This window comes from Podarcis pityusensis (genome assembly GCF_964106645.2).
Source record: "Podarcis pityusensis genome assembly, chromosome: 3".
In the NCBI taxonomy this organism is placed as follows: domain Eukaryota; kingdom Metazoa; phylum Chordata; class Lepidosauria; order Squamata; family Lacertidae; genus Podarcis; species Podarcis pityusensis.
The window spans coordinates 46,729,188-46,753,435 of NC_138026.1; the positions used below are offsets into that span (position 1 = coordinate 46,729,188).

The 24,248-nt window shown below is 42.6% G+C and overlaps 2 protein-coding genes across 6 annotated transcripts in view; both read right to left on the reverse strand.

Annotated features, from left to right (window-relative positions):
• Nucleotides 1-5,659, reverse strand: part of FAXC (failed axon connections homolog, metaxin like GST domain containing) — a 30,771-nt gene extending 25,112 nt beyond the window's left edge. The window contains exons 1-2 of one of the 3 annotated variants that reach the window (XM_080999978.1): nucleotides 5,285-5,659; nucleotides 4,656-5,180 (exon numbers count right to left, since the gene is read on the reverse strand). In XM_080999978.1, the coding sequence (XP_080856104.1) occupies nucleotides 4,656-4,909 (254 nt within the window). In that variant the 5' untranslated portion in view covers nucleotides 4,910-5,180; nucleotides 5,285-5,659. Of the gene's footprint in view, nucleotides 1-4,655; nucleotides 5,260-5,284 lie in introns of those variants that run through there. The other 2 variants (XM_080999976.1, XM_080999977.1) reach the window with 2 other exon arrangements.
• Nucleotides 5,660-11,765: 6,106 nt separating this feature from the next.
• COQ3 (coenzyme Q3, methyltransferase) lies at nucleotides 11,766-21,784 on the reverse strand. 3 transcript variants are annotated; one of them, XM_080999982.1, is made up of 8 exons: nucleotides 21,620-21,755; nucleotides 20,982-21,296; nucleotides 19,792-19,903; nucleotides 18,647-18,799; nucleotides 16,964-17,063; nucleotides 15,690-15,932; nucleotides 14,096-14,255; nucleotides 11,766-12,955 (listed from the first exon to the last, which is right to left on the reverse strand). In XM_080999982.1, the coding sequence occupies exons 2-8, from the start codon at nucleotides 20,986-20,988 to the stop codon at nucleotides 12,750-12,752; spliced, it is 981 nt and encodes a 326-aa protein (XP_080856108.1). In that variant the 5' UTR covers nucleotides 20,989-21,296; nucleotides 21,620-21,755; the 3' UTR covers nucleotides 11,766-12,749. The 3 variants fall into 3 exon arrangements, with proteins under 3 accessions (XP_080856108.1, XP_080856106.1, XP_080856107.1); XM_080999980.1 differs by lacking the exon at nucleotides 20,982-21,296 and having other exon boundaries at nucleotides 21,620-21,784; XM_080999981.1 differs by lacking the exons at nucleotides 20,982-21,296; nucleotides 21,620-21,755 and adding an exon at nucleotides 21,479-21,572.
• Nucleotides 21,785-24,248: the final 2,464 nt, after the last annotated feature.

The window sequence follows — 24,248 nt, forward strand, 5'->3', positions numbered from 1 at the left end:
CTATTGGAGCGGCAGCCGTAGTTGCAAGAGGTGGAGTCTAGTGTGAGTAACAGCTAAGAGGCTATTTTACAATCCTGTATATATTTTCAGTGAGACCCTGACCACAGAGAAGACTTGCAACTGAAGCCCATGAGTTAACCAGGGAAGGAGAAAGGGAGAACTGGCTATTGGTTTTGCACAGTGATGAGAACAAGGGAATATTGAGCAACAATAACAACTTTACAGCAACAATTTGTAAGGTCACTAAAAGTAACCACGTATTTAACAACACTTGTTGGCTTAAATAACCTACCTCGATGTAGATCTATATTAAATAAGTTTTAATAAACTAATGCAAGTCTTCTGGTCTGTTCATCCCAGGCCTATACTCAGTTATTGAAGACCGTAAAAGTAGGTGAAAGGAACAGGTTGGAATTAAAGGGTTATAAAATCTAGGTACAGCGGTACCTCGGGTTAAGAACTTGCCATATTTTTCGCCCTATAGGGCGCACTTTTCCCCCTCCAAAAATGAAGGGGAAATGTGTGTGCGTCCTATGGGGCGAATGCAGGCTTTCACTGAAGCCTGGAGAGCGAGGGGGGTCGGTGCGCACCGACCTCTCTCGCTCTCCAGGCTTCGCGCAGCTCTCCCACGGCTATCGGAGAGCTTGCCTGCACCCAGAAGCTTGGGGTGCGCTGAGCTCAGCACGCCCCAGGCTTTGGGCTTCGCGCAACTCTCCGCTAGCCATGGGAGAGCTGTGCGAAGTCGCGCAGCTCTCCCACAGCTTGCGGATAGCAGCCTGTTCTGGGGGCTGGGGTCAGGGGAAGCTCGGGCTTCCCCCGCCCCAGCCCCGCACCTGGGGGGGAAATAATTTTTTTTTATTTCCCCCCAAAAAAACAACTAGGTGCGCCCTATGGGGTGAAAAATACGGTAATTCGTTCTGGAGTCAGTTCTTAACCTGAAGCACCACTTTAGCTAATGGGGCCTCCCGCTGCCACCACACCACCACTGCACGATTTCTGTTCTCATCCTGAAGCAATGTTCTTAACCCGAGCTACTATTTCTGGGTTAGCAGAGTCTGTAACCTGAAGCGTCTGTAACCTGAAGCGTCTGTAACCCAAGGTACCACTGTACATCTTATTTAAACTGTATGATGTGGGGATCCTATTTATTCTTATTTTATTAATATTTATCAGTCACCCATCATCAAAGATATCAGGGAGGTGAACAAATATAACCAAAAACACCATTAAAAGAACAGTGAGGATAAAACGTAGCTACAAGGCAGTAAGGATACATAGGACTAAGTGGCAATGTTCTTCCTTTGTGGAGCACAAAGGCAGATCTTCATGAACTAGGAGACCTTATCAAAGCTACAGTAAACCTTCCACTTGCTGTCAGGCATCAGTTTGGTACCCAGTGACTTCACCATGAACTCTGGCCCCAGAGGTTCACCTGCAAATATACTTACCACTAGATGCATAACACACAATTGTTCATCACTATGTGTGTCTATCCCAAGTATCTCTGACCCAGCACTTTTAGAAAATTCCATTCCAACAGGTTGAGCTCTTAATGCAATGTCCGGATATCAAAATTTCCCATAGACAAAGTCCAGTCTAGCTTCAGCTGCAGAAAGTATCATTGTACTAATGCCAGGGAACAGATATTGGCCTTAAGGCTGTGCTGTTTATTGCAGTAAATATAGTTACAAAGAATGCAAAGTTGATTAGAGTGAAACAAGAATGTCCTCTGGCTCTTTTTTCTTCCCATTCACCCTTCTCCTGATTGATACCTGTGTCTTATCTGTGGCAAGCTCAACATCCTCTGAGATGGGGTGGGGGGTGTCTACACTGGACTCTGAAACACTGTTTACCTCATCCTTGGAATAAGGAAGAAATCTCACTCCACTTGCCTTCCTCAGTGCTTTTGAGCTTCCACCAGCTCCTGCTACAAAAAGAATTGCTGAGTGTCTTTAACCGCAGTTGGTTAGAGACCATGGTGCTGATAACTCCAAGGTTGCAGGTTCAGTCCCCATACAGCACAGCTGCATATTCCTGCACTGTAGGCGGTTGGCCTAGATCAGGGGTGTCCAACTTCCAAGAGACTGCAATCTACTCCCACTAAAAAAACTGGCAGTGATCTACGCATTGTATTTACCAGAGTTGTTGAACTTTTTTTAGGGAGCCAAAGTTATCTCTCCCCTTGCTTAGTAACCAGAAGAAACCTAAAGTTCACAATCCTTTATCCGGTGCTTTCACTTTTGCGTAGAGTGACACTCTGCTCTCATCTCTACTGCAACAGATAGGTGATGTTGGCCTTGCTTGGTGTCAAAGACCTAAATGAGTGCATAAATTACTACAGTGCTCCATTTCCTGATTGCAACCACAGCAAAATCTCTAATGATTTTCTGGAGCACTGACTAACCAGTGTTACAAGAGTCTTCTCCTCTGATGACTCAGGCCAGCACAAACAGCAATTCAGGATAAATCCACCTAATTCATTTTACAAGCTTACTCAAAATTGTAGCATAAAGGCATGTATTTCCATCTTTAATTGTTCTTGTTTCTCTCGTGGCAATTTGCAACAGTTCTCAGATGTCACAGATATCAATCTGTTTGCTCCTGTTTTGTGCAAGGATGGCTCCTTTGTCTACCAGAATAAATCTGTCCCAATAATCTCTGGATGTTGCCTCCATCACCACCACTCCATACTTATCATCTAGATCTATAGGAGAAATAGTTTGCCAGGTCCTGTCCCAAGACAGCCAGGACTCGCAGCTGCAGTTATTTAATATAGTTTACAAGAATAATAAAGACCAACTACGGCACCAGTTGTTAACTTCAGGTTCTGGCCTATGACAATCACAGATGCATAATTTATCTAAACATTGCTGGTCTCTCATTTTAAGCTGCTTGTGGCATTTACAGCAAGCTACACTACAGTGAAAGAAGACCATTGCAAATAGATGGAGATGGTATCATTTTGAAGTAGTAGGCACATCTATATTGACTTTTATGTCAACAAACCCTCGTGTCTGAAGGTAAGGGAACATAAGAAAGGGGCTTCACAGATCTGGGACGGTTTTGGAGGGTTTGGGGTACAATTCAGCAACTGTGGGAGAATGTAAACATGTCTCAGATGAGATACACTAACTGATTCTCCAATTGCAAAAGAGAGAGGGGTGTGTGGAGGATGTGGTGATTTATTTATGGCAGTGGGACTAGCAGGAAGTTTTTTGGGTCTGGGTTCATCCCACCATTACCACCTCCTAATACCTTCCCCAAAGAAGTAGCATTCCCAGAAAGTTAGAGGCTGACCAGATATTTAGTGGAACTGCTGTTTGGGTGGAACTTGAAGACTTAGTGCAGGTATAAGAAACTGCAGGCCTGGGAGCCAAATGTAGCCCCTCAGGCTTCCCTGTCTGGCCCATGGGCCTTTCCCCAGTCCTACTTCATATCTCTCTTGAGTGTCTTTTCCTGGGTGAAATGTTTTGTGGAACTCCCATAATGCCCCTTGGTTGCCTGGAAACTAGCCTAGTGTATCAATGTGAAATTTACATTTGCTCCTTCAGTCGCTTTTGCCTCTGGCCCCTCTGACAACACACTGATCTTTTAGAGTTTAAAATGTGAAACACTAGTGGAGGGCTGGGAATGGACAGCTGTGTGCCATGGAAAAATCCCACAGTAAGCAGTTTTGTAAGGGTGACGTATTATGACTCAAAATGATAACAGAAGCAGAGATAACAGAAGGTGCATCCCAACTGAATGGAGTTGCTATCCAATACATGAAAATGAGTTAACGGAAGTTTCCGCTCTGATTCTCCCCCTCTCCGTTTTCTACACCCATTTCTGTCATATTTGGTGCTCATATCATATGCTTTGCAGCATAAACACATACCTATAATAGGGTAGAGAGGGCCATATAAACCAATGGCACAACCCACCAAGAAGTCTCCAGTGCAAGCCCTTTTTGTCAGGAGGCTGCCCATGGGGACTACTATTCTGTATGCCCAACCAGTATTATTTGGCTGTGTGTCAAGTACTCCATAATAACCACATTGCAAGAAACCCACAACAAACCACACCCCTACGAAGTGTCCACATCAACTGCTAGCATTTAAGAGCTGTGTATATATTATTATTGGGATATTATTTTTCCTTAGCCCCTAACCTTAAAACATAGTTGGCATGGCCTGATCAGCTTGAAGCGTATTATAAAACTCACCTTTATTCATGGGAGGGGGGCATGGAAACCTGTCTGAAATTGCACCTGGAAGCCCCCCCACCCTTCAGCTGCAGGCTGCATTTACTCAGTGCCATAAAAACACTCTACATATGCTCAGAGGCCCATGACAAGCGTTTCACAGGAGCACTGGCACTGAAAACAGGTTTCGGGGTTGATGGACCTTGGGCTCAGACTTGGGCCTGCAGTTGTGATGGTCCACATTGAAACAAAGGAGGCGCAGCTTCTCTTTCTGCGGGTATCCTGGAACCCATTTGATCGATGCATGATGGCTGATCCCAACCCGTCCCTTCCCCCACCCAGCAAGGAATCCCCCACCCCACCCTAGGAAAACAACCCTCCTCCCTAGGGGTGCCCTTGCTGCTATTTTGAACCTCTTAGCTCTCCATCTCTCTCCCCCAAAGACACCCCCCCGGAGGCGCCCCCCTCTCACCTGATGGCCAGGAGCTCGTGGAGCAGGTAGGCGGCGGCGGCGAGCAAGGCTCCCCCGGTCAGATAGAGGGTTTTCTTCCACCACGAATCGGACCCCAGCCCGGCCATGACCCCGCCGTAATCCTGCAGAGGGAAAGCGATGATCTCCCCATAAAAGGAGAAGCGCTCGTCGGAGCCCGCGCACCAGAGGCTCTGGTTCCGGCTGAGATCCACCACGCACGACCTGGACGAGGCGAAGCCAACCCCCCAGGGCATGCTGCGCGGCGAGGGCGGCGCTGGATCCCGGTTCCCCCAACGAGCACGGGCGCAGCCAGGGCCGGCGTCTGCATCGGGGGGAGAAGCAGGCGGCGAGCCGGAGGCTTAGTTAGAGGCGGAGGAGGAAGAGGAAAAGGAAAGCGAGAGCAGCGTGAGCAGCAGCCGCGCCGGGTCTCCTTGGCGAGCCCTGCAACATCATCATCACCGTCCTCCTGCAGCTGCTTCTCGCCTTTGTGCCTTTGCATGCAGGAGGGGTGATGTCATGGCTCTCCTGCCTTGGGGAAAACAAATAAATAAATAAATAAATAAATAAACCTTAGGATCGATTCATCTACCCTGAAACCTCCCCCCCCCCCGCGATCCAAGCGCACCCACCCAAGCCTGCCTCCCACTGTGGCGTCGGCTGGAGGGAGGACGAGGAAGGTCGCGGCGGCAAAAGGGCAGGTCTGCCCGGAGCTCTGGGACAAACAGGGCGGGGATCGATGCGGGATTGATGGCTGGTTTGGAGGGAGAAAGCGCGCCCCGGTCTGCTTCATTGGCTCATCATCATGGTGCTGTCCTTCCTTCCCTGCAGCTTTCACAACATTAGACCGGACCGTGTCACGTGGGTGGCGTTCAGGTGTGTGTGTGGGGGAGGGAGGCTGGACGCAGCATCCTAACAAATAAAAGCATGTGTTCTCGTTGGTAAACAAAACCCCTGCTTTTTAGAAGATGCGGGTTTTTATTTATTTTAATTATTAGTTTTCCTTCCATGTTTGGCCATGAGGACCAAGTAGTGCATGTTTACTTAGAAGCAAGTCTCACTCTAGATTCAATAGGGCTGGCTCTCAAATAAGCGTCCAGACAAAAGATTTGCTGCCTAGCTCCTCTTGGCCCTCAGAACCATGGTTGCTTCATTCATCACCATACACCTGGCCCAGAAGTCATCAAGCAGTTTGGGCAGAGGATCGTTGTTGCTTTTTTGCAGAGAATGGGGTGGGTCCCTGATGGAGCCCATTGCCACTTACTCAAATGACATTGATGCAAAGGCCTACTGGCATGGATTGGCATGGACTGCTCTTCCAAACCCCTCTTGGGAGGGGAAGGGTGACAGCAGAGCTTATTAGCTGCTGAATCCTATCATAGGAAACAGCTAATTTTCCCACCCATGTTACCCGAGATGCCTCTGCAGATGGGGAAAAAATGTTCACAATGCAGCCGATATTCTTCCTCCCAATTTAGGGTGGCAAGTGTAAGGTTATCCTTACAAGCCTAAGAAACAGTCTAGAGCAGATCTAAATGCCAAGGCCATTTAGCAAACTTCCATTTGTCTTCCCATTATGATTTTCATTACTGTCCCTTGAAATCTACTTCTTCCTGTATTTATAAAAGTAATTTTTCTTTTGTTAGACATTTCTTTCTTTCTGCAGAGAGTCTACTGACTGAGGACAACTTGTCCTTTTTCTATTATGAAGTGCATCTTCTTTTCCAATTAGCTTCCTGCTTACCACTTTAAAGATGACTTCCATCATACATATTTAAGAATCCATCAGTAGAGTAATCTTGATGTCAATAATTGGAAAGGGGAAGCCTTGTGGTTATGGGAATGTTGTTGCGCAACCAGGCAAACAAACATTAACAAATCAATGAACATTTCAAAAATTGTGCATTTACTTGTATCTAACAGGACATGAATGATTATTACTTCATAACTGTATACTAAGGGAATGGGAGTGAAATGCTTCCCCCCCTCCCCCTCCCCCCAATTAGTCCACAACTGGAAAGCCAAAACGGAGACCTGGGTTCAGAACCACATTCTGCATCAAGTTTGCTAGGTGACCTTGAAATAATGATTATCTGAGAGTGTAGGCAGTAGCAAAGCTGCATGCTCTACTACTGGGGGCAGAGAGCAGGTGGGGTGTGGCTGGCGCCCCCCCCCCCGGGGGGCATGACGTCCGCCACGTGGGGGGCATGGCGCATGTCTGGGGGGGCACCACGATGGCACCCTACTGGAATAGTGGTATTGGGGGCGATCTGCTCCCTCCACACTCCGGTTCCTCCGCCAGTGAGTGTAGGTTACGAGGAAGATGAGAGATAGAGTCAGTTATGCCACCCCATCTCCTTAAAAGGGAAAGGAGGGGAATATGTAATACAGTGGTACCTCTGGATGCGTACGGGATCCGTTCTGGAGCCCTGTTCGCATCCTGAAGCGAACGCAACCCACGTCCGCGCGTCTGCGGGTTGCGATTCGCTGCTTCCACGCATGATGTCATCTTTTTTTTTTCCCTTCTGTTTTATTAAATTTGCTTAGTAATATAACATTATTATATATATTCTATAAAACAAAGAATACAGAACAAAATTCATTCATACTACAATGCCTAAATACATAACATTCATATATTGGTTTCTGAAAAAAAGGCTTACATAACAAAATCAATTCAAAATACCATCCAGTTTACTTTTCTTTTTTTTCCCCTCCCTCCCCACTCCAGCCCTCCCCACCCCCGGTCAGGCCTTCCTTCTTCATATTTTTATCCATGTACACAGTCTGTTCATTCGAGCTTGTATGTTAGGGTTGGCTTCCCCTCTTTCTATCCAGTTCCTGTAAAATGCCCATTTATTTGTGATTCTTTGGCATTTAGTTTCCCATCTATCCTCTGCCACTATCTGTGCGAATATTTCTGATTGTACATATTTAAAAACATAATCATTCCATTTTTCCATATTCCATTTGGCCTTTTCTTTCCATCCCAAAGCAATAACTGCCATTCCAGCTAGAATCATAATCTTGTACAACTCTTGTTTATTACTCTTTACTTTGTTATTTCCCAGTATTCCCAAAAATAACAAATCCCTATTAACTTCTATGTTTATTTGAAATAATCCAGAAATTACCTTTATAATCTTTTGCCAATATTCCTTAACCAGATTACATTCCCACCACATGTGTGAATATAATCCTTTTTCCTGACCACAATGCCAGCATTTGGGACTAAACCCTTTAACTATATAAGCCATTTGTGCCGGAGTTCTATACCATTTTAATAAAAATTTTCCACTTAATTCTTTATACTTTCCTATTTTAAAATTGTTTATGCATGATGTCATCTTGAGCATCTGCGCATGAGCGAGCAGCGAAACCCGGAAGTAACGTGCTCTGTTATTTCCGGGTCGCCAAGGAGCGCAACCCGAAAATGCTCAACCCAAAGCTACTTCAACCCGAGGTATGACTGTACAGCTATTTCTATTGCATGTACTTTGGCTTAGTTAAGATACTGGGGATAGCTCCAAAGGTTTTCCAGAAAAGGTGGATCATATACAGTGGTACCTCGGGTGAAGAACTTAATTCGTTCTGGAGGTCCATTCTTAACCTGAAACTGTACCGAACCTGAGGTACCACTTTAGCTAATGGGGCCTCCTGCTGCTGCCGCGCCACCACCGCGTGATTTCTGTTCTTATCCTGAAGCAAAGTTCTTAACCTGAGGTACTATTTCTGGGTTAGCAGAGTTTGTAACCGTCTGTAACCCGAGGTACCACTGTAGTTTAGCTCAGAAAACAGGGATCTAGTTTCAATCCCTTTGTGTACTAAATCTATGGAAAATATACAGACTATACTTAATATAGACACTATACCTTTTAACTGAGTTAAGATTAAAAAAGGATGTGTACAAAAAATGGAAAAGGGGGGAAACCACCAAAGAGGAATTCAAACAAATAGCCAGCACGTGTAGACACAAAGTCAGAAAAGCTAAAGCACAGAATGAACTCAGGCTTGCTAGAGAGGTTAAAAGCAACAAAAAAGGCTTTTATGGGTATGTTCGTAGCAAAAGGAAGAACAAAGAAACAGTGGGGTCACTCAGAGGAGAAGATGGTGAAATGCAAACAGGGGACACAGAAAGGGCTGAACTCCTCAATGCCTTCTTTGCCTTAGTCTTCTCCGATAAAGAAAACAATGCCCGACCTGAAGAATTTGGAGCAAATGATTCAGCAGAGGAAACACAGCCCAGAATAACTAAGGAGATAGTACAAGAATACTTGGCTAGTTTAGATGTATTCAAGTCTCCAGGGCCAGATGAACTGCATCCAAGAGTATTAAAAGAACTGGCAGATGTGATCTCAAAACCACTGGTAGTCATCTTTGAGAATTCCTGGAGAACAGGCGAAGTCCCAGCAGACTGGAGGAGGGCAAATGTTGTCCCTATTTTCAAAAAGGGGGAAAGAGAGGACCGAAATAATTACCGCCCAGTCAGTCTGACATCAATACCAGGGAAGATTCTGGAGCAGATCATTAAGCAAACAGTCTGTGAGCACCTAGAAAGGAATGCTGTGATCACCAATAGTCAGCATGGATTTCTGAAAAATAAGTCATGTCAGACTAACCTGATCTCGTTTTTTGACAGAATTACAAGCCTGGTAGATGAAGGGAACGCAGTGGATGTAGCCTACCTTGATTTCAGCAAGGCATTTGACAAGGTGCCCCATGATATTCTTGTAAAGAAGCTGGTAAAATGCGGTTTTGACTATGCTACCACTCAGTGGATTTGTAACTGGCTGACTGACCGAACCCAAAGGGTGCTCATCAATGGTTCCTCTTCATCCTGGAGAAGAGTGACTCGTGGGGTGCCACAGGGTTCTGTCTTGGGCCCGGTCTTATTCAACATCTTTATCAACGACTTGGATGATGGACTCAAGGGCATCCTGATCAAATTTGCAGATGACAGCAAACTGGGAGGGGTGGCTAACACCCCAGAGGACAGGATCACACTTCAAAACGACCTTGACAGATTAGAGAACTGGGCCAAAACAAACAAGATGAATTTTAACAGGGAGAAATGTGAAGTATTGCACTTGGGCAAAAAAAATGAGAGGCACAAATACAAGATGGGTGACACCTGGCTTGAGAGCGGTACATGTGAAAAGGATCTAGGAATCTTGGTTGACCACAAACTTGACATGAGCCAACAGTGTGACGCGGCAGCTAAAAAAGCCAATGCAATTCTGGGCTGCATCAATAGGAGTATAGCATCTAGATCAAGGGAAGTAATAGTGCCACTGTATTCTGCTCTGGTCAGACCTCACCTGGAGTACTGTGTCCAGTTCTGGGCACCACAGTTCAAGAAGGACACTGACAAACTGGAACGGGTCCAGAGGAGGGCAACCAAAATGGTCAAAGGCCTGGAAACGATGCCTTATGAGGAACGGCTAAGGGAGCTGGGCATGTTTAGCCTGGAGAAGAGGAGGTTAAGGCGTGATATGATAGCCATCTTCAAATATATAAAAGGATGTCACATAGAGGAGGGAGAAATGTTGTTTTCTGCTGCTCCAGAGAAGCGGACACGGAGCAATGGATCCAAACTACAAGAAAGAAGATTCCACCTAAACATTAGGAAGAACTTCCTGACAGTAAGAGCTGTTTGACAGTGGAATTTGCTGCCAAGGAGTGTGGTGGAGTCTCCTTCTTTGGAGGTCTTTAAGCAGAGGCTTGACAACCATATGTCAGGAGTGCTCTGATGGTGTTTCCTGCTTGGCAGGGGGTTGGACTCGATGGCCCTTGTGGTCTCTTCCAACTCTATGATTCTATGATTCTATGATACCCAGAGAATTTGCCATTCACATTTCAGATGAGTTTTAGTAGTAATAAAGCTCACTGGCTTTTTGTCATGGAATACCATAGTAGATTATCGTTTGTTAACAGGATGCAACAGATGGAGTTGAACATTTCCTGAATTTGGTAGCTATATGGCCACTATAGAGATATTCTAGCAGGTTAGACTTAATGGGGCAGTGGTTTTTACACCTTATAATCTCCTACCATAGAAGTCAAGACTTCAAACCTCTAGCTACTTAACTGGAAGCAAACCCCATTAAACTAAATGGCACCTGCTTCGGAATCGTCATACAGAGTCAGGACTAGATTTCTCTCAGTAGGAATGTGACAATTTTGTGCAATCCAAAATATCTTGCTAGAATTCTTGTTTTCCCACAATCCTTACTGTCACAGTAGTGACTGAAAGGCATAGAGTTCCTCAAATAAAAAAAGCCCTCATGAATGGTTTCAACTTCTCCAAGTGTTAAAACCTGTGTTCTTTCCATAGTTCTATTTTTATTTACATGTTTCCTTGACTTCTTTTCCCATTTTTCTGATAAAATGCAAGAGCTATACAAGATTGTATCTGCCCCTATTCAACCCACTGCTGACAGCACAGCCCTTTGCTATCAACAGTGAGCGAGTAGTGGCAGATACTCTCCTGCAATTCTTGCCTTAATTGTTTCTAGGGTGCAAGACTATAAGGTAGGACCAGCTTTGTTCTCCTGAAGCCTGGATCAAAGAGATATAAAAGGCTGCTACAAATACAGCAACAGGAAGTTAATAAAGCATTTGCTACACAAATAGCATAAAGCCATGGTTCCATATTACTACCAAGAAAAAAAGCTGCTGGTGAGGAACAACATCCTTTAAGTACACTACCTCAGCTATTTCTCCACGGACAACAAATAATACTGCAAGAGTCTCCATTCATTGCAAAGCAAAGCAGTAATTTGGGGAAGTTTCATAGAATTATCCCATCTTTTACTTTTACAAAAATAAACCTGCAACACAATTTTGCCTTGCAAAATTCTATTGAGAAGTGCCTACATTTTTATTGCTAGAGATGGAATTTGTTTGTTCCTCTGATTAGGCACCAATGGTGCTATTGCAACCAACCTCACATGAAATATTGATTGTAATATTTAATGGAATTATTCTTCATCATTTCGAAGGGTGGTAAAAGCTATTTTAGCAAAAAGCTTTTGTGGTTTGGTACTAGAGATCTTGCTGGTGCAGTTCAGATTTTAGAATTTAGCATAAGAAGGAATAAGTCTTAGCTACTGCCATTTTTCAAAATCAGTTTATTTCTAGGCATTACCTTCATGAAAGAAGAGACCAGATTTACACTGTACCTCCTCCCCCCCCCCCCCCCAGTTTGTGATATATGTTCTCAAAGCACATTTTCCAATTCAAGGTTCTTTAAGTCAGGTGACTTCAATATCTAGTAGAGTACAGCTTACCCTGCATTTCCTTAGATCACTGGACAAGCCTTAATTTCCAGTCTGGACACCATACCAAGGTCCCATGGAGTCTAGTGATCAGAATGTGCCAAGGCACAGTTCAAGTGACAAAAACATTCTAGAGTCTGTCCCTACAGCTATGGAGAATGCATGGCTGTATTTTGCCACAAGCACACGTATTTCCAACATGACAGTCACATGATGATGTCCCCATTTCCTAGCCCTGCATTTCCACATAGGAGGAGCAGTGCATTAAGCAACCCTCTGCTCACCCACATATTGAACAGCAACTCTTAATACGTCAAGAAATAGTCATTGCATTGATTTAAGTCTAGGTTCCATTGCATGTACCCATAACAGCATACCTGAAGATTAACAGGCAAGCAAGAAATAAGTAGGGCTTTATTTCTTAGACAATCTGCTGAACTAGGATAATAAAAGCAATTCAGCTATTAAAAATACAAAATGCAGCATTTTAAACCAGTAACTCTAAAGTCTATGAAAATAATTATTCTCTGGAATTTTAGAGGCATGCATTTTAAGAACTCTTTCACAAAGAACTGCCCTTTTCCCAATAACTTGCACAGCACACCTAATCTGTAGGTATACAATTGACTCATTATTTAACATAACTCATCTCTGAGAGCTTTGTAGATCTGATACTATGGAGAATGAACCATTCTTTACCACAAGACAGACTGGCAGACACATTCTAACATCCAGCACTGTGAACACAATACTGCTTGTTCCTTCCTGGTTCATTACAGTCATTTATGCAAATCTTCCTCCAACTTCCAACTATCTCTCGCTATAAAGTCTTAGCTGGAGGTTCTGATGCCATAGTTTTTGTCTGGAGCTGCTCTTTGTCTGTCTCTAGATTTGGATCCACTTGTTCCTGTATATCTGATTTTACAGCATGGAGTGCATAGTTAATACTAGTGCTTTCAGTCCAGCTCCAGGACCCAAACAGGGGGTTGTACAACATTCCTTTCACTGTCTTGACTAAAAAGCCATCTGTAAGAAAGGAGAGAGAGACAGCATAAGGAGACTATTCTTAAAAAGGACCTAACATCCACAGTAAACATGTGCAAAATTTCCTGTAATGTCATTCTGGCACAATGGTGGTGTTGTCTCAGTAAACTGCGAGCCAAAGCAGCATTAGGAACAGGTTTTAAATCTTGTTGCTATCAAAACAATCAAGAATGTCCATCCCAAGTAAAATGTATCTTGCTGAATACAGTGCTCCAAATTCAAATTAGCACCTGGCTGATTATTTTTGAATTGTGACTAAAATCCCAGGTTAACACATGCATTAACCCAAACCCAGAGTCAAAACAAAATACCTATCTTTAGAAAGTTGATGTTTATAATCATTTTTAAAGGACACCTACAATTTACACACCAACATTTTACACATCAGATGATCCAATAGTCAGTGTTTAGGTATATCTACATGTTCCCGTGTGTGTATATACCACTTCATCATTTCATTGTCAGCCCCCTCCCTCCCCCAAGTGGAATAAACACTGTTACCCAAACCTGCCACTTGTAGAACGGTACACTTGCCCCTTCCCAACCCCCTGATATCATACAGTAAATCTTCTCACTGGTGCTTAATTAACATAAATTCCTAAAGCAGAGAAACTGTTTTATGATAGAATCCCTTCTGAAAATACACTTTAAATGCAACCTACAAAAATCAGGGTGAAAACGGGACACCAAAAAAGAACTAACCGGGCAAACCTATGTTCACTCGGAAGAAAGCCCTATTTAATTCAATAGAGCTCAACCCCAGGTAAGTAGAGTTAGAACTGCAGGACTCACTTCTGACAGGGATAAGATGCTGCTCTCCCTGACACCTTCCCCCATTTAATTATTTACAGTCATTCTTCACCACTCTTCATCAAAGGATTCCAGGGTTGTGGGTGTAAGTGTGAACAAATTCACAAAACTTCCTGGTGTAAGCCTGGCAGGTCTTTGGATTTAGTATTTCATATATCTTAGATTCCCCCCATCCATTGACTACATATGATTACTCTGTAAAGCATGCTTGCTTTATGCAACACCTGTGTCAAGGGATAGTTAAGGTCAGCTAGCAGCCATACTTGAAGGAAGTTACTGACTGTGTCCTTTCATTGGGGTTTAAACACTTACTTGACTCTAGGAGCCTCTCTAGCTCCTCAGGCGGTATGAACTTCTCCCAATCATGGGTGCCTGTCGGAACAATGCCCAATACTCTCTCAGCTACCACAATGCCAAAGATGTAGGACAGTTGTGATTTGTTGATTGTAGTAATAAATAAGGAGCCTTCCGGCTTAAACAACAACAGCACAAGTATTAGCACATCTGCCATATATATACAATATAACTAGCAGCATCCAGTTAGTGTGTTAAAATTAGGATTGTCACCAAAGTAAATAAAAAAAATGTGGTTCAAGCTTAAATTGATTTTAAAAATCTTTACAGATTGTCAAAACATTGCAGCAGACACCATCTTAGAAAAAGAATTTCCTTACATATGTGCATATAATGCTTCTTCAAATATTATTATTGCCTCCTGTTTTCTGGAATAAAACTATTTTAAAATTCTGCCACCTCTACAAATACTAGCACCTTTCTTGCCAATCACCAGATTTTTAATTGGTGAAACTAGCCTCTCAGCCAAGTAATGTAGCCCTAATCATGTAGGCCTAGCCAAAACATATTTGCATGGGTCAATTCAAAAATAGGTCTCATCAGAGCTGTTTGAATTTGTACTATAAGCAATGCAATTTATACTGAAGCCAAATTCAAATTTATTCATGTTACTATGGTTCTGAGATTGATATACAGAATATCTGTTAAGCGTTACTGCAATATTTTTGTGCACTAATAACTGTTTGGCTGGTTTCTATAAGAAAACAATCTAGGGCCCCATCTGCATTCTATATTCAAAACAGTATTGTATCACTTTAACAGTCATGTCTTTCTCCGCAAAATCCAGGGAACAGTAGTTTGTTAAGGGTGCTGAAAGTTGTGACAAGACTGCTATTTCTCTCGCAGAGGAATCTAACAGTTTAACAGTCAATCCCTCTTCGCAGGGAATGCTGAGAGTTGTAGCTCTGTGAGGAACAGGGTGCCACAAGCCACAAGGTAGGGTTATGTTATCGATAAACTACTATTATTTACCCTGGGGCCCTTGGGATAAATAGAATTCAAAATATCTGCAGTCATACCTCATGTTATGTTTGCTTCATGTTATGTTTTTTCAGGTTGCGTCCCGTGGCAACGACAGAAAGGGTTACTTCCGGGTTTTGTCGCTCACGCATGCACAGAAGCACTAAATCGCGCTTTGCGCATGCGCATGCGCACAAGCACCAAATCACACCAGCGTAGATACAGTGCTTCAGGTTGCGGGCTTTTCATGTTGCGAACGGGCCTCTGGAACGGATCCCGTTCGCAACCAGAGGTACCACTGTACTTATTTATTTTGTGTTTTATGATTTATTTCCTTCATGTTTTTAGATCTGTACCCAGAACCCATTTACTGTCTGGTTCATTTCCTCAGCAGGAAAAAGTGCAATATTCTAAAGGTTGTGTTTGTTTTCAATATGGATAATTTGAATCAATAAGGGTTGCATAAAATTACACTCTTTAGCACAGAGCAAGTAAAAAAAAGGAAACCAATGCAAAACATTTCTTATAATCAACAGCTTAATTTTACAGTGCAAATGATTCAGCATTCTTTTTTTGCTTTCTTCCAACTCACTTTTAACACTTTGCTGCAGCACCTGATAAACATTTCCACATCAGCCACATGTTCTACAACTTCAGAAGCTACAATGACATCAAATGTGTCTGATGCCTCTTCCGCGATATCCTCTAGCGTACAGGATTTGTACTGTATTCTCTTAGCCAGGACTGGATCAAATGATTTATGCAGTTCTGCTGTTCTAATGCTGTCTTCCAGAGGATCAATCCCAGTAACCGAAGCTCCCAGCCTACCTAGAGGCTAAGACCATAGACACGTTAGTCTCTTCTGCTTAAAAAAAGTAGAATATGTAACCAAGTTGTTATTTGATTAGAAGGAAGTTACTGAAGAGCTTAAAGTAAACTCCGGAGCTTCCTCCCTAACATCTATCCCTTTGGTGTCTCTCCACCCCAAAAAAACCCTACTGGAATAATAGAAGGGACAGATCCAATAATATTCAATTATTTAAATTTTTCTAGGTTGATTAAGGAGAACAGATCATCATAAGCATAGTTGCAGTTTAGACTGCCAATTATAATAAATAGCTAATAATTTTGTCTTCTAGAAATTATAGACCACAAATACACACTATGAAAAGTAAATCATGCATAAGGCTTCAATCCTGTCAGCACCTACTTGGAAATAAGGATCACTGAACACAGTGCAAAATAAAAGTTTAAAAAAACTTTGTGGAAGTTCCAGCAAATTAGGGAACTTCAACCCTTTCCACAAAATCAGTTGAAGTGTGTTCCAGCTCATAGTTTAGCTCTACTGCTAAATTCTGCATTTCCAGCAAAAACACAGCAACGTCCTGCCTGGACATAATAAATACAGTGGTACCTCGGGTTAAGTATTTAATTCGTTCCGGAGGTCTGTTCTTAACCTGAAACTGTTCTTAACCTGAAGCACCACTTTAGCTAATGGGGCCTCCCGCTGCCGCCATGCCGCCGGAACACGATTTCTGTTCTCATCCTGAAGCAAAATTCTTTACCCGAGGTACTATTTCTGGGTTAGCCGAGTCTGTAACCTGAAGCGTATGTAACCTGAAGCGTTTGTAACCCGAGGTACCACTGTATGTGCATCGGCACACATGCCATACCACTTTGCTTTATTGGACTATCTTACTCTAAATAATACCATAATGAACTAATAGAGCAGATTGCAAGAGAGACTTCTAGTTAAACAAGTACTTGGAAGAACTAAATAAGCACTATTCAAAACTTCAGTGCTGTGCTACTTCAAAACAAAGGGTCAGGGATAAGAAAATTATTATCAAAAGGCGTAAGCCCTACCTCTGTTAACAATCCTCCACCACAGCCAACATCCAGGATCTTCACACCAGAGAGAGGGCTTCCAGGCTGATGATCATTTCTCATATTTAAAACAGTATCTCTTAAACAAAGAACAAAACAAATTATGTTTTAATTATGACCGTCCACCAGTAAAGAGCTTTTAGTTGATCAACTACACTTGCATAGTACCAAAGCCTCAAAATGTTTGCCTTGTTGAGATATGGAATTTAAATCAGGGAACTTTCTGTTTACTAAACAAAAGTTCGTTTATAGGAGGAAGGTTCATCCTTAATTTTCTCTTCTTTTTCATCTCCTATTACAACACTGAGAAATCTCTATGTGGGACAAGAAGCTACAGTTAGAACTGGATATGGAACAACTGATTGGTTCAAAATTGGGAAAGGAGTACGGCAAGGCTGTATATTGTCTCCCTGCTTATTTAACTTATATGCAGAATTCATCATGCGAAAGGCTGGGCTGGATGAATCGCAAGCAGGGATTAAGATCGCCGGAAGAAATATCAACAACCTCAGATATGCAGATGATACAATCTTGATGGCAGAAAGTGAGGAGGAATTAAAGAACCTTTTAATGAGGGTGAAAGAGGAGAGCGCAAAATATGGTCTGAAGCTCAACATCAAAAAAACAAAGATCATGGCCACTGGGCCCATCACCTCCTGGCAAATAGAAGGGGAAGAAATGGAGGCAGTAAGAGATTTTACTTTCTTGGGCTCCATGATCACTGCAGATGGTGACAGCAGTCATGAAATTAAAAGACGCCTGCTCCTTGGGAGAAAGGCGATGGCAAACCTAGACAGCATCTTAAAAAGCAGAGACATCACCTTACCAACAAAGGCCCGTATAGTTAAAGCCATGGTTTTCCCAGTAGTGATGTATGGAAGTGAGAGCTGGACCATAAAGAAGGCTGATCGCCGAAGAATTGATGCTTTTGAATTATGGTGCTGGAGGAGTCTCTTGAGAGTCCCATGGACTGCAAGAAGATCAAACTTATCCATTCTTAAGGAAATTAGCCCTGAGCGCTCACTGGAAGGACAGATCATGAAGCTGAGGCTCCAATACTTTGGCTACCTCATGAGAAGAGAAGACTCCCTGGAAAAGACCCTGATGTTGGGAAAGATGGAGGGCACAAGGAGAAGGGGACGACAGAGGACGAGATGGTTGGACAGTGTTCTCGAAGCTACGAACATGAGTTTGACCAAACTGCGGGAGGCAGTGGAAGACAAGAGTGCCTGGCGTGCTCTGGTCCAGGGGGTCACGAAGAGTCGGACACGACTAAACGACTAAACAACAGCAACATTACAACACACACTACAGAATCAACATTGGCTCAAAATTAAAGACGCATATGCTTACCTCATAGCTCCTATTATTAAAACACACCCTCACTAAGTGAAATTGGTCTCCACATATCAACTAAGCTCAAATCCTATACACCTTTACATGAGAGAAAGCCCCATTCAGCTCATTGGCATGTACTTGTGAATAGGACTGCTCATTCAGCCTACCACTTAAAAGTCTACAGCTCCAATTGTAATAGCTTTGCACTCAGTAAATATTTAAGCTGAGCAATACAAATGAAGACACCTCTACTCTAAAAGGTGATGTGTTACGATTTTCAGATTCCCAGAAGTATGTAAAAGCTGACCCATTCCAAAACCTTACCTAATAAATGGCACTCTAATATCATTCATAGAATGAAGAGCTGCATAATCTCCATGCTCATCCCACCATTTATGTGCCAGGAGTTGGAATTTTTTCATCTCCTTTGGATCGACTGTTGTTTGTGACATGCTGTAGTGTTGCTCTGTGAGTAACCTAAACATCAAAGTTGTTATTACATTAGGTGGCATAAAAACAGGGATCAGCTAGCAAAAATTGATTTTAGAAGTGCAACAAGAAGTTCCCTTTATGGAAAAGGGAAATTTCACGAGTGGATAAATTCAGATTACAGTTGGACCCCACATGATTGTTCCTTACATTGAAGGCTAATGTATTTGGGTAATAATTTTATCAATGGCTAATAAACACAACAGTTTCATGGAATCTCCATGTTCCAGGGAGTGACATTATGCCTCTGAATACCAATTGGTGGAGTACGAAAGATGGTGGTTTTCATGGCCTGCTTATGAACTTCAAAAAAATCTAGCTAGCCACCCTAGGGTTAGTTGGGCCCTTAGTTTGAATCAACAGAGCACTTATTACATTCATGTTGACAAAGTCTAGCATGCACAGACCCAATTATATCTATTAGAGACTTCAAACTATCTGACCTATATAGAGACAAATAATTCACAAATCACATCCAGTAGTCCTAGAGGTGGATGTGCAGAATCCTGCTGCCCAATATATATAAATTATGCCTTACCAACATGTAATGACCCTTTTGTTTGAATAAAACAAATGGCTGTCCATTAGCAAGGTTCGCCATGCCACTACATAAAACATTGGTGGCAGGGACACTAACATAGCGGCACAAAATGTGCTTTATGCTTACAATACAAAGGCACAAGTGCCCAGAATGCTACTAGTTTGTAGGCCATGTACCAAGAGAGTTACAGATTACACTACTGTTATTTTTTACTTATTAAGAAATGTATGAAAACCATAACCCCCTCCAAAAAAACCACAACCTTCATTTTGAGCTGAGTCGATCATTATGAAGTAATCAGAAAATACAGAAAGTGTGGGAGGTTATTATTTTTGTTTATTACTATGTAATGCATTTTTGTGTTTTTATATTGTAAACCACTCTGTGATCCTTGGATGAAGAATGGAACAGAAATTTAATAGATAATAATAATACTCACATTGTGTTCCTCGCTTGAACCAAACTAACAAATATATGATATTTTAACTGATTTTTACACCTCTTAAGGAAGGGTATTTGGACTATTTGAGGAGGCTGTCCATAGTGATTACCTGGGGAGAGAGAAGTAAAGCAATTTTTGTTGTAAGCTTCCTGGCCCAACAATTTTTAAAACTGCTAAGAATCCCCAATACATCTGAGTTTCTAGCTGAACAGGTTAGCACCTATTTTCTACAAACAATGGCTGCAAACGGTTGGCTCATCACTCCTTTTCTCCCTATTAGAAAGATATGTAACATTTTGGAGTTCTTTCAGCAGCATATGTTTTGCATATTTCATAATTAGTCTCAGGAATCAGATTGTTTTAATCCAAAAGGGCAACCATGTGTTACCACAGTTATACATTAGTTATGTTTGTGACACTGCTTTTTAAGGGGCTAAAACTACTACGTGCAAGAGCTCCTTTTCCCATATTAACACGCCATTGCTATAAGATCAGCAGATCAGGCACTCCTCATCTAATATGGTGCAAGAGTCAAGAAAAGGCCCTTTTTGGTGGTGGATCCTTGCACCCTGCGATCCTTGCACATGCATCTCGACTCATTTCTTTACAGATCCAAGTAGCTAGTAAATAGTTTTTCAGCGGACATTTGCGGGAGATGAGACCTGATTGTTGCTGTGATGAAAAACTGTTATTCAGTGATTTGTTGTATGTTTTTAATGGATTTGACATATCCTTATTTACTTGATTTTAAACCATCCTGTGGCCTGTACAAAGATGACAAAAATCATCTAAATAAATAAATACACAAATACTGTCAGGAAAACTACCTCAATAGTGAAAGATCCACACCCTCACACTCCAGTGATAATTTCAATGCAAACTTAACATTCAATAGAATAAGCTAGTGACATGAGGATCAGACAACCTGGTTGGGGCTGTGAAAATTCATCCAAAGTTAGATGGCAAAGCTATTTACCCACTTCTACCACATTGGCAGCACACCCTAGCACCTTGCAAAATTGCATAAGCAGCAAATCGAGATCCCTGTCCCCAAGGACCTTACAATCAACAGACAGCAGGGAAACACTACAATGGCAGGGGAGGCAAATGCCACGAAAACTATCTAGAGCTTTGGCTGTAATCCGTGACAGTTGAAACAATGGGGTAAAAGGAAAAGTTAAGCTCACCAGGCATGAATGCAACAGGTGCTGTTTTCTGCTATTCTGCTATTGGTAGGGCTGTAAATGGTAGGGCTGTAAATGGTAGGGTTTTCCTAAACAAAAAAAACTCAGTAACTTCCAGGGTGTCCTGGTTTTTACTTTTAGAAATATTGGCAGCCCTATGGGAGGAAGCCCCGCTTGATAGGGTTGCCGCCTGCCCGGTACAATACAGGATTGTCCCCTATTCCGATCTGAAATGCTGCGTCGTGTATTGATACACTTTTGTCTTCTCTCTCTTGCTCTCTCTCGTTAGGGATCCTCTCCAAATGCATGTGAAAGGTCCTGTATTTAAGCCAAGCACAGACAGATTTACAAATCCATTTGTAGGGTGGGTGAGTGGGCGGGTGACCAATTCCAAAAGGATCGTCCTGGTAGGCTGCAGCAGATTGTAATTAAATGCTTTGAAGTCACTTCAGCACCAGATTTGGGGGCGGGGGGGGGAATCGGCTCCCCAAGCCTTTTACCAGAGCAAAGGTGCCAATTCCGCAGGGATAACAAGGAGCCACCCAGCCGGAGATACGTGCGGAAGTAGCCCGTCAGCATGCAAGGACACCGAAGGTAGGGCAGGACCCCAAAGCCACGGCGAAGCGCAAAGGCTTACTCACAGGAACTCAGGGCGCGCCGGCAAGCCGCCCAGCCTCCCGCCATCTCCCCGCGGAAGACCCACAGCCGCCTGGCCCGGCTGAGGCAGCCGCTCTGCCAGCCCTTCATGGCTCAAGCTGATCTCCGCGCGGTGCCACTCTCAGGCGGGGCTCCACCTCCCGGTCCCTGCACCTACCAATAGGGCTCGCCGTTTCCAGCCACAACCCGCGCTCAGCTTCCGGTTCCGGCGAGAAGAGACGCAGCTTTTAGGAATAGCGCCACGGTCATCCTGAAAGGCTGCTGGGGGAAACAGCCCTGCAGCAAAGTCAGACTGTAGCCCTGCTCGCGGGTGGCGAGGAAGCCGGTTTTTTGAGCACAGTTTATTTGTCAGTTTATTTAAAAAAAATATATTTATGTACCGCTGTGTCATTAAAAAACAAACAAACCACACACACCCAAATCGGTTAGCAGCAATAAAACATAAAACCATACAATAAAAGACAAATAGGAAAAAGTTAAGAACACAGGCATCAATTAACTACTGTGGGAAGGATGCATTCTTAACTGTCTGCATAGGCCTGAATAAAGAAATTTACACCAAGGCTGACACAGAAGGAGCCTGCTGAATAATAGCAGATCATTCCACAGGACTGGGCAGATGACATCAAAGGTTCCGTTTGTTATTGTCCAAGGAGCCGCCCCAACTTGGGGAGTGACAGACGATGCTCCTGCAGATGATCTCTGGGATATAAGGATTCAGGCAATTCCTGAGGTACCCTGGACCTAAATTGTTCTGGGCTTCGTAAATTAGTGCAAGAACCCTGAACCTGGTTCCATAGTAAGTGAGCAGTCAAAGCAGCTGTTTTAGCAATGGCATCACAGGTTCTTGGCCAGAAGCTTCTGTCAGCTGCATTCTCCACCCGTTGGGAGTTTCCAAACCAGACCAAGGGCAGGTCCACATAGAACACATTACAGTAATCCAGCCTCAAGGTTACCAATACATGTACAACAGCAGCCAAGCTATCCCTGTCCAGGAATAACTATAGTTGGTGAATCAGACAAAGCTGGTAAAAAGTTTAAAGAGGAGTGCTGTTTTAGGTCTTTCTCAGCAATAATCAGTCTGTTATAGCCTTTCCTTATTGCAACATTTCAATATATATTTCGTAAAGTGGAGAATAAAATGGCTAGAGCAACAAATGTATATTTTACATTTGTACAGTAGGCTAATTTCACCAGCCAAGCACTCGAGTGTGGCCTGGCTCCCAGACAGATGTTCCCTTCCTGCCTTTATGGTTTGCACGAGGGGAGAAAAAACTTCTGGTTGTTTACAATCTTCTACATGGGATGGTTCTCCGTGAGACCTTCAACCTCCAATAACTCTTCAGTTGTCTCTTCATTTAGCACAGAGAATAGACTCTTATCTAGGCAACCGTTTTGATTCCACGAGCACTGGAATAATTGGCAGGGTGTGTAAGAAAGGTGATGAAATTAAGTATAAGAAGGTAGGTAATTGATTGTATGGGCTGGTGATGACACAAGGCACTAAAATCTGAATAGGCCCAGACAGCCTCCTTCTCTCACTTCTTTGGATTCAAGTCAATATGTTTACCATATTCTGTAGAAAAATTAATTATAGCTCCAGTAAAGGAAACTCAATTTACTTAAAAACTCATTGTGACAACAAGTTTGGTTCCACCATTCTCTCTGTGATGTGTTATACAGACCATTAAGTAAAACCTATGAACCTTTTACATAGGAAGAGTATGCTCTCTTTATTGGCATACAGACATTACTGAAATTCGTGCACTTGTGTGAATGAAATTTCCATTGATACAGGGAGTGACAAATCCAGCTGGTGTAGTATATAAAAAGCTTCATGCACAATCTTGTTTACTTAACAAATAGAAGTCTAGTTTAAAAAGTGGATGCAGTAGATCATGGAAAGCTGTATTCCTCAGCACTTCATTTTAAAATAAATGGGAGCACTGAAAAAATATTTGCCCCCCATTTTAATTTTTGAACCCAATCTCTCAGATTCTTAGTTATCTAAAAATCAGTTTATCCTTAGAACTTGTTTCTCTTCTTTCGTTTAAAACTACAGTAGGTTGAATTCATGGAGAAAGGGATGGGAGGACTCTGGGCAACATAATTCTTTGGTGCAGTTCTTCTTATGCAGTTTACCTGGAAGACAAATCCTGCTGAATTTAATGGAACATTCCCAATTGCACATGCCATTGCATTCGTTAGCCATTTTTAAAGGGTATATTTAGTCAGCAGAATTATATTTAAAAACCAAAAAACATAATACTGAGAACCCCTCATCAGAATGTCTTATTTGACATTTTGAAGTTCCCAAGAAGTCACAATGTTTGTTGACAGTTGTTTGGGATGGGCAGGTTGTATTAATAGTTTACAAATAAATGCCTGTTTTTACGAGTTCAGTTCTATCAGCCAAAAGACCATCTCTCTAGGTGGTTAATATGTTGGAAAAAGAAGTTTAAAAATTGTCTTGTTTTTTAAAGTGAAACCATATTTCTAGTAATAAGTTGCAAGACCAGACCTAGTTATTTTTATTAACCTTCTGTATCACAGAGTTATTTAACGGTTTCTAATGCAGAAGTTATAGAGTAATAAAACAAATGAATCCAAAAT

What these genes read in the sequence shown, in the direction of transcription:
- COQ3 (XM_080999980.1), bottom strand. Translation starts at nt 21,725, where the DNA reads ATGAAGGGCTGGCAGAGCGGCTGCCTCAGCCGGGCCAGGCGGCTGTGG. An exon ending in GTGGAGGATTGTTAACAGAG is followed by an intron (nt 15,933 to 16,963) that starts GTAGGGCTTACG and finishes CTATGGTCTTAG; the next exon opens with CCTCTAGGTAGGCTGGGAGC. An exon ending in AGAGAGGCTCCTAGAGTCAA is followed by an intron (nt 12,956 to 14,095) that starts GTAAGTGTTTAA and finishes CCTTTCTTACAG; the next exon opens with ATGGCTTTTTAGTCAAGACA.